Source organism: Sceloporus occidentalis, unplaced genomic scaffold, assembly GCF_023333645.1.
Source record: "Sceloporus occidentalis isolate IW3139 unplaced genomic scaffold, rSceOcc1.0.p SCAF_57, whole genome shotgun sequence".
NCBI lineage: Eukaryota > Metazoa > Chordata > Lepidosauria > Squamata > Phrynosomatidae > Sceloporus > Sceloporus occidentalis.
The window spans coordinates 2,180,772-2,190,000 of NW_028317037.1; the positions used below are offsets into that span (position 1 = coordinate 2,180,772).

Sequence of the window (9,229 nt, forward strand, 5' to 3'; positions counted from 1 at the left end):
CCTGCCATGCAGGAACTCTCAATCAAAGCATCACCAAAAGATGGCCATCTAGCCTCTGTTAAAGACCTCCAAGGAGGGAGACTCCTCTACACTCCAAGGAAGGAGTGTGTTTCACTGTCAAACAGCCCTTACTATCAGGAAGTTGGTTTGATTCAATAATTCTAAAGTGGAAACAAAGCGCTCTGACAGTGAATTATGAAAGGGCCCTCAGTCTTCACAGGAAGGGCGATGGATTCAGGTTCCTTACCCACAGAGGCCACATTCTCATAATTCTCCATCATCACGAAACTGTACATAAGTTTCAGCTTCTTCGTCAAAAGTTTCCATTCCTCTTCAGTGAAATATACCGCCACGTCCGCAAAGGTCACCTGAAATAGAAAATAGCCCTCATCCAGAGAGTGACTAAACAAAAGGGGAGGAAAGCACACGGTGCATCATAAATATTATTTCAACACTTCAGAATTCAGTCCAGGAAATAAACTTTAAATTCTGCAAGCAAGCAAAAAGTTACTGTCTTTGAGACCCAGTTTGTCTCAAATCCTTTCAATATAATATACAATATAATAAAAAAATATAATTTAGACCATTTCTGGGATATTGATGATAGATTAGGATACTGACTATTCCAACGTGTATTGTCACCAATTAATTATAATGCACTTAGCCATATCTCACCTAATCTCAGAGGCAAATTTCATTTTTAAAAACAGTTCTGGGGAGTACTCTGGGATTGAGGGCCACTGGGCTCACCCTCAATTAAGATACAGAGATATTATTCCAAATCCCCCAGCATTTCACAGATTTGGAAAGCAAGACACATGTGGACAAGCAACACCAGAAGGGGGTCAAGATGGCCAAAGTTGTAAATGATGAAGATCGCAGAAGCGAAGAAGGGTACAAGACCCTGCCCCCTCCTATTCTCCCCTCTCCCCTCTTTTGAGTTGATGGGCTGCACATGTCTTTTGAACTTGGAACACATTTTGCAGCAACCAACTGACCTGAGGACAAGGGGGAAAGTGGCAGAGAGGAGAGAAAAATAGGACATTTTCAAAGCCCCTAAAAAAATGAGGTGACAGAGCATTAACCAGGACTCGCTCTGCCAAATTGAGACAGTATATTCTCCGCTTGCTTTCATGAGCAGGCCCAGCAGTGACACAGATGAAACTAAGTCAGGATGGTAACTTACCAAAGAGTTGTTGTACCTCTGCTTCTTCTTTCCCTTGGAGCCCAACTCCCTCCACTTGGCCTCTGTGTCGGCCATCAGGTGGGCAGGGGGTCCTGGTGGTCCTGCACTTGGGTCACTTCAGCAAAAGATACTCCAAAAGTGTGTACAAGAGGGTCGAGATGAAGTTCCTGACAAACGAGACCAGGGTTAGACTTAATTAATAATTTGTTTTATTTATATACCGCTATTCCAAAGGTCATAGCAGTGAACAGCAAGTAAGCTAATTAGCAAGTAAGCTAATTTGCCCCCAACAGTCTGGGTACTCATTTTAGTGACCTCGGAAGAGTGGAAGGGGGTCCTGGAGGAAGGGGGCCTTGGGAGATATAGAGCCTCCTGAGATATTTGGGGGTCGCTTCCTAACAAAGGGGTTTCTGGCCTCATAAAGGATTTGGGGCAAACTGGATCTGAAAGGCAGTAGTAGCCTTTTATCTTGCCAATGGGATTTGCAGTGTATTTCCTGGACTGCATCTACCAGCATCCACATGGCCAGAAAGAGAAGGGGTCCTGCCCTGCAGTAAGGCCCCTCCAATCCCTCTGAACCGAGGACTACAACTCCCACATCTTCTTTCTTTCTTTCTTTCTTTCTCTTTCTTTCTTTCTTTCTCCCTAGCTGGCTTGTGAGATGTGATTAAGCCTTGTTAGTGGTGTTACTGCTCTTGTTGCCGTTGTGTGGCTTCAAGTTGTTTCCAACTAATGGCGACCCAAAGGCAACCTTATCATGGGGTTTCCTTGGCAGGTTTCTTCAGAGAGGGGTTTCCATTGCCATCCTCTGAGGCTGAGAGAGTGTGACTTGCCAAGGGTCACCTAAGTCCAAAACACACTGCAGCAATAATCCAAACTGAAACCGCTTTAACTGCCCTGGCTAAGTGCTAGGGAATTCTGGGAAATATAGTTTTCTGAGACATTGAGCCTTCTCTGTCAGAGAGCTCTGGTGCCCAAATAAACTCCAGTTCCCAGGATTCCCTAGCACTGGGCCAGGGCAGTTAAAGCGCTCTCAAACTGGACTATTGCTGCCGTGTGTTTTGGACCTTACTTGGCCGCAAACTGTCCATAGCCTGCAATGCATCTCCTAATTCTGTTGGCAGTCCCTCCCTCCCAAGACTTTCTCATTTCCCCCCAAAACCAACACAAAGCTGGCAGATGGAAAGAGGTTTCAAAGCAGCATTAAAATCTGCCATATTTGTTTTTAAAAGACTAAATGTCCCAAATGCTATTATCAGTTTTGTAGCTATTATTACAGAAAGACGTAGAGCACAAACCCCTCAAGCACCTTTATTTTCTGGAGTGAGATGGACTTTTCCAACTGACTCACTGTGATGATCTCCGGTGGTCCAAGCAGCCAAACTGCGGCCCTGTAATAATAATAATAATGATGATAATGATAATATTTTATATCCCTCTCTCTTCAGCCAAAAGGCTATCAGAGTGGATTACAAATTGTTAATTAGACATTTAGACATTATGGCTCTTAGCCCAGCAGACCCTTAACTTCCTTAAATCCCGCTGCCTCCACCCAGTGAATTATAAAAGGGTTTCCCTTAACCTACACTGGGACCGGTTAAGGAACCTTATTTCTCCTTCTTTACTGATCTTCCAAGCATCAACTGATCCAAGACACGTGTAAAAGGAGTGTCGAGTAGTAGATACTCCAAGGAGGTATTTATTATAAATAACAAAATATAACTGAAATATAAGTCCTACAAGATATTAAGAGTCTTGCAGGTACAATATTTGTAAGTATATAATATTCAGTTCATACAAGCTATTAAAATAATAAATAAACCTAAGCGTCCAATTCTGAGACTAACTTCCAAGATCCGCTCTTTAACTCTCTCTCTTGATCTCCAACCGACACAATTCCCCCAACTGTCTCTTGGTCTCTCAGGCCTTATATCTCCTTCTCACGGAAGCTTCCAGAAGAACCTTCATCTTGCTCTCTGATTGGTCAAGAGAGCCTTCCATAGCAGTGATGTCATTCTGCATTTGCATAAACCTCCCTTTACTGCCTGAAGAAGACCTCCATTGACTGGAGCCCAGTCATTACACAAACACTTCAAGGGTTTGTGCCTAACGACGATTAAACCGCTTCTAAACTGCGTCCAAACCGCTCCTAGTCTGGACGCTCAGAAACGCCTCGCAAATATTATTCCCCACAGTCACAAGCAGCACAAAATGGCCACCGGAACATAAAATGGCTGCCTATGCCTCAGTTCTTGGCACTTGTCGGTTTGAGGCCTTCAGAGAAGAGAGAGAGAGATGGAGGGGAAGAGTGGAAGGAGTGAGGAGGAATGGCCACTCTTGAGTCCGAAGCAGTCATTTTTATATAACGAAGTGATGATGGAAACCTATGAAAACCTATCCTCTCTGGGCAAGGAACTTGTATCCATTGCTCTTCCTTCAGAAGAGGGGGGTCTTGCATGCTACATACATGGCACTATGGTTCCACTTTAATGGTCAAAGTAACATCCTTGGAATCTTGGGATTTGTACTTTACTTTACGGAGCCAGTAGAGCTCTCCATCTGATGATTATAAATGCCCTTTGCTAAACTGCAAATCTATCCTAGGAAAGAACCATGGCACGTAATATGTTTTGGGTCCCAATGCTCTTTGGTACATCTCTTAGCAAGTTTTTAGGTCTTTTTGATCTATGTTTCAGTGTTTCTATGTTCTGGAGAGGCTTCCAATATCCTCTCTTGGCCCTACAATGGCTCAAATTGAGCCAAACAATGGCAATAGGATGCTGGGGGATATTGAGGAGGTAAACATGATTTCTTTTCTCCCCAGGTGGTCCAATGGGGCTACCTCTGAGATCCCTGTGGGCCCAGTCTGGCTGCCCAATCCCCAATAGCTGCCCAGCCCTGTCTTGGAGATGTCTTCAGGCTGTTTGAAGGCTCCTCTCTGCAGCCCTATCCTCACCAAAACTGGACTCCACTTCCCAGACCCTTCCTAAGCCATTCCAATGGATTAATTGCATACATTTATTATCTTACCCTTCTCACCAGATGGGACTGAAAGTGTCTCTTTCCTGCACCATTCTCTTTTTTTCTCTATCTGTGTGTAAGAGAGAATGTGAAATATAGAATGGCAGGGAAGAGATGCTGAAGGTGAAATGCTGAAGCAGTGCAGATGGACCTGAGAGCAGCTGGGAAAGATGGAGAGAGGAGGGAGAAATGGAAGGAGATCAGGCATGTGGAAACATGGAGGAGAGGGAAGGAACAAGCAATATATATGTTTGGACAGGAAAGGAACTCTGGGAAAGTCCAGAATGGAGCCAGAACAGGTGTCCATAAGAGAGGCAGAAGGTGTCGATAACAGAGCCAGAAGAGTATTGTGAGGTAGCCATGAACCTGGAAAACGTTAACTGGTTTAAGTAAACTGGTGTGAACCAGCTCAAGTCCCTGTTTTTCAGACATTTGAAGGGATTCCATTTAGCAATTATGAGTAATATCTATGAAGAGAGGGAAAGGGACACCAAAACTCCTTTATCTCTCATGCTCCTTTTCCTTTGTTTAGTTTGCTTAGCTCCATTGTAGATTCCAGAGGCCTCTCCTCTCTTAATGCAGAGATTATTCTTGTCTTCCCCCTTTTTTATATAGTAGAGCCTGAGACTCATGAGAGAATGGAGACTGGAGAGAGACCTTACACATGCCAGCAGTCTGAAAAATGTTTTCCTCAGAGGTCAGACCTTATTGTACATCAAAGGGTCCACACAGGAGAGAAACCATACAAATGCCAGGAGTGTGGCAAGTGTTTTGCTTCAGGTACCAATCTTACACACCACCATCGCATTCATACAGAAGAGAAGCTATAGAAATGAAAGACTGTGGAAAATGTTTTTCTCAGAATTTACACTTTTAGAGGCATCCAAAAATCCACATTAGAGACAAAGTGTATAAATGTTGGTGGATGAAAATACTTTTTTGGAGAAGCAGCCTTCTTTTATTTTGTTGTATTTTGTAAAGGTCTATTGCAATCTTCATGCTACTTCTGCTACAAAATTTTGGGTTTGAAAGTATCTTGCTCTTCAAGTGACATTCAATAAACATTTGCATTAATTGAAGCATTCTCATTCTTCATTGCATATCTTGACTCTGCGAAAGACAGCATTAATTATGAAACATCAGTATTTTATTTTAAAAAATTAATTAAAAATCGGAAACTATAAATATAAAACTCATCAGACAACAAACACACAAATAAAAGATACAAATACAATGTACATATATCACTTCCACTCCTCTCTGTTGGTTCTTATATTTATGTATACAGTGGACCCTTGTTATACGCTGGGGTTTGGTTCCAAGAGCCCCCGTGTATAACAAAATCTGTGTATGCTCAAGTCCCATTAAATATAATGACATAGCAAAATGGTGTCCCTTATAAAAATGGAAAATCAAGGTTTGATATTTGAAATTTATACTTTTTTTTTACATATTCAAACCGTTTATGCTTGAATCCGTGTATAAAAAAATCAGTGTACAAGAAGGGCCGACTGTACTGACTTTTATATAAACCTTATTTATAAAAAAATTCTTAATTGTTTTGCATATATACATGTTAAAATGGTGATTTCTATATTTTCTTAAACACTTTATTTTATATCTATTTTTCCTTTATTGCCTTATATTCATACATATTAATCTGTATTTCTATGTCCTTATCCTTGATCATATATATGTACGTATGTATCTGAAGTCGAAATCTATATCGCAGTCTATCATATTAAGCTATCTCAGTCTATCTAACCCCCTAAATTACATGACATTGAGATTTCTTGTTATTCAATTTATTTTGCATATCTTTCTTTGTATACCTTATCTATCTCAACATAATTTTATAGATTCAGATATTCATAATTACACGGATCTCAAGTAAGTTGCTATTTTTCACTAGTCTCTCTCAAAGTTTTCATCTGATCTGTTCCGTAATAATTGTGTCAATTTGTCATTCTCTATATACTCATATAGTTTATTGTACCAATCTGATAACTCCTGAATTTTCTCTTATTTCCAGTATTTAGCATACATGTTTCTTGCTGCAGCAAACATATCAAATAAGGTCCTTCCATGTTCTTTTTCTAGTTTGTCATTTATCATTCCCAGTAAGAAAATTTCAGGTTTATTTTCTATTTCCATTTGCAGAATCTCTCCTTTCCAGCCCTTAACTGACACACACAACATTTGCTGACTCTAAAACTAGTTTCCCTTTCCTGGTTTCATGAAAGGGAAGTTTCATGGTTTCATCAAAGTGCTATGTCTGGGCAATGGAGATACACCCCAGGTGCCAAAACTGGCCCATAGCTATTCTTGACAGACTCATTCATTCTCTTTCTCTGTTGGTGGAGGGGCAATCGGAATCAAGAAACTCATGGATCTTCAAGGGATCTCCAACTTTTTTTTTTATTGACTTGCATCTGTCCTTTCTCCCAATATAGGGACTCAGGGTGGCTAGCAACACATTTAAAACAGTACAAATCCAAAACAATGCAGAAGCATTACAATTATAACTATATATATATTTAAAATTAAAGCATTTATAAAGCTGCACCTTGAAAATACTAAAGTTTATCAAAAAGCTTATACAAACCTTGACCTCTGAATTGCACAGCCGTTCATACCTCATTCTTTGTTTTGCTATCCGCATGTACAGAAAGGGGGAAAGGGGGAGTGTGAAATGCAGTCGGCCTTTCTTATACACGGATTTTTTATACACGGTTCTGTAGCCAAGGGTCCGTAGGGGGAATTTTATTATTATTGTTATTAGCTCAAATATTGCAAGAGGGGCTGGCTACAAGAGCCCACCGAAATCGCCCTCCCGATATGTATACGGAGTAGACCAGGGGATCCCAATAAATAAAGCTGAGACGGATATTAATAACTAGATGTCTAATTTATTGAAATAGGGGAAAAACACATACGTTGCGCATACACTCACACACACACTCAGGACTCAGGAAAATTAGGGTTGGAAAATGGGAACAGATTTCAGGCGTTACTAATGGAGATGCTTACCAGAATGTAGATTCCCTCCGGGGAGCGAATGGGGTGCTGGACAGTGAGACAAGTCTGCTCCGCAACCTGGGAGTGAGCAGAAATGCCGGCTACCAGAACAGAGGTCTGAGTGACGTGGAGTGAGTAGACCTTGAAAATGGCGCGCTGAGCAGCCAAAGTGGGGACTTTTTATAGGCCAAATCTGGCCTGAGGCAAAGAGGCTGGCTTGGCCGAAACAAAGGTGTTCTAAAGATTTTCTTTTCACCTGGATGTCTGCTTTAGATAGTATAAAGGGCTTATGCCACTTGGACAATAGGTTCGAGGAGGAGGTTGATAGCTTCAGGGAAGGCAATCCTTTCACTCTTCCCAGCCTTGAGATAATCCCTTCATGCGACTTCCCTGGACCCACTGAGATGTTAATATGGGAACTCCCTTAGGGGAGGTGTACATGTCCTCTCGCTTTGCCAGTAATGGCAGACAGGCTTGGAGTCTGGCCACGGGTCATCCAAGGGTTATCATTGATTCCAAAATTTATATTGCAGCATGGGTAACAGTTCAAGCATCCACGGTTTGAAAATGTTTTCAAAAAAGTATAAATTTCAAATATCAAAGCTTGATTTTCCATTTTTTATAAGGGACACCATTTTGCTATGTCACTATATTAAATGGGACTTGAGCATCCACGGATTTTGTTATTCACAGGGGAACATGGAACCAAACCCCAGCGTATAACAAGGCTCCATTGTCCTTTTTGTTTGGAGGGAGAGTCTCTCTATATTCTGTTCTGTAAGACTATCAGAGCTCCCTTTGGTGCTGTCTTTCCTTATGAATTTAAGACAAGTTGTACTTCTGTTTCCATCCAGTAAACCTTTGAAATCTTTGAAGCTTTCTGTTTGCCTGGCTGCACATCCAAAGAACATGAAACATAGCCCTAGTTATGATGAATCAGTCTTTTTCTAATGGAGATACAGAGCAAGGGCCCATTCCTTCCGTAAGACTTGGACCTGTCCACTGCAGAGATTTTGACATACTTAAGATTAGAGCCAGACTGGGAGGTTTTGGGAGTCCCTGTACCTCCACAAGTTACTTTCCCAAGAGCAGTCTATGTCTCCCTTCCAAAGACCAGCAGTGGATGGAGAAGGAGGCCTTGGGAAAGCAGAGGAGAGCTTGGCTTGATCCCTAAGGACTCTCTGTTGAAGGTTTCCATCTTTCTAAGAAACGGTGGAGCCTGGGAGGGAGATCGAGTGCCCAAAGTCAGTGGCATTTCTGCATCGGGTGTCAGTGGGTCCCAGGGGTGGTACTTTTAAGATTGGGACTTCTGGGGTCAGGACTTCCGCCTTCCAGGGACATGGCTTCTGGGGGGAAATCCAAGGAAATTGGAAGAGACCCCAAGGGCCCTGATCCAGTCCAACCCCATTCTGTCATGCAGGAACTATCAATCAAAGCATCCCTGACAGATGGCCATCCAGCCTCTGTTTGAAGACCTCCAAGGAGAGAGACTCCACCAAAATCTCCATTGAGGAAGTGTGTTCCACTGTCAAACATCTCTTACTGTCAGGAAGTTCCTCCAAATGTTGAGGTGGAATCTCTTTTCCTGTAGCTTGCATCTATTGTTCCGGGTCCTGCTCTCTGGAGCAGCAGAAAACAAGCTTGATCCATGATTATCTCCATCTGGTATTAAGTTTTCCTCTTTTCCTACCTCAATCTCACCAAGCATTATTGTCTTTTCTAGTGAGTCCTGTCTTCTCATAATATGGTCACTTTATCATCTGCAGTACTTTAAAGTTCTGTAAATCAACAGAGGTATTTATTTTTGTTTTCTTATTTAATGTTCAGTTGTAAGTCTGCCTTTGCACTTTCTGCTTTGGCTTTGTTCAACAACCATTCCAAGCCTTTGGCATTTTCCCAAGTCATTGGTTCCTTCCAACACTATGTTTCTATTACTCTAAGTACAGGACACCAGCCTCATTTATATATCTCAGCTATTTTTGTTTAGCCGGTGCCTCCTCCTGT

General features: G+C 41.8%; 1 protein-coding gene across 3 annotated transcripts in view; it reads right to left on the reverse strand.

Moving 5' to 3' along the window:
• LOC149287687 (uncharacterized) overlaps positions 1-9,229 on the reverse strand; it is a 159,145-nt gene that overhangs the window by 4,135 nt on the left and 145,781 nt on the right. The window contains exons 1-5 of one of the 3 annotated variants that reach the window (XM_089492607.1): positions 7,238-7,727; positions 5,143-5,317; positions 2,496-2,577; positions 1,187-1,353; positions 248-368 (exon numbers count right to left, since the gene is read on the reverse strand). In XM_089492607.1, the coding sequence (XP_089348733.1) occupies positions 248-368; positions 1,187-1,261 (196 nt within the window). In that variant the 5' untranslated portion in view covers positions 1,262-1,353; positions 2,496-2,577; positions 5,143-5,317; positions 7,238-7,727. Of the gene's footprint in view, positions 1-247; positions 369-1,186; positions 1,354-2,495; positions 2,578-5,142; positions 5,318-7,237; positions 7,728-9,229 lie in introns of those variants that run through there. The other 2 variants (XM_089492606.1, XM_089492609.1) reach the window with 2 other exon arrangements.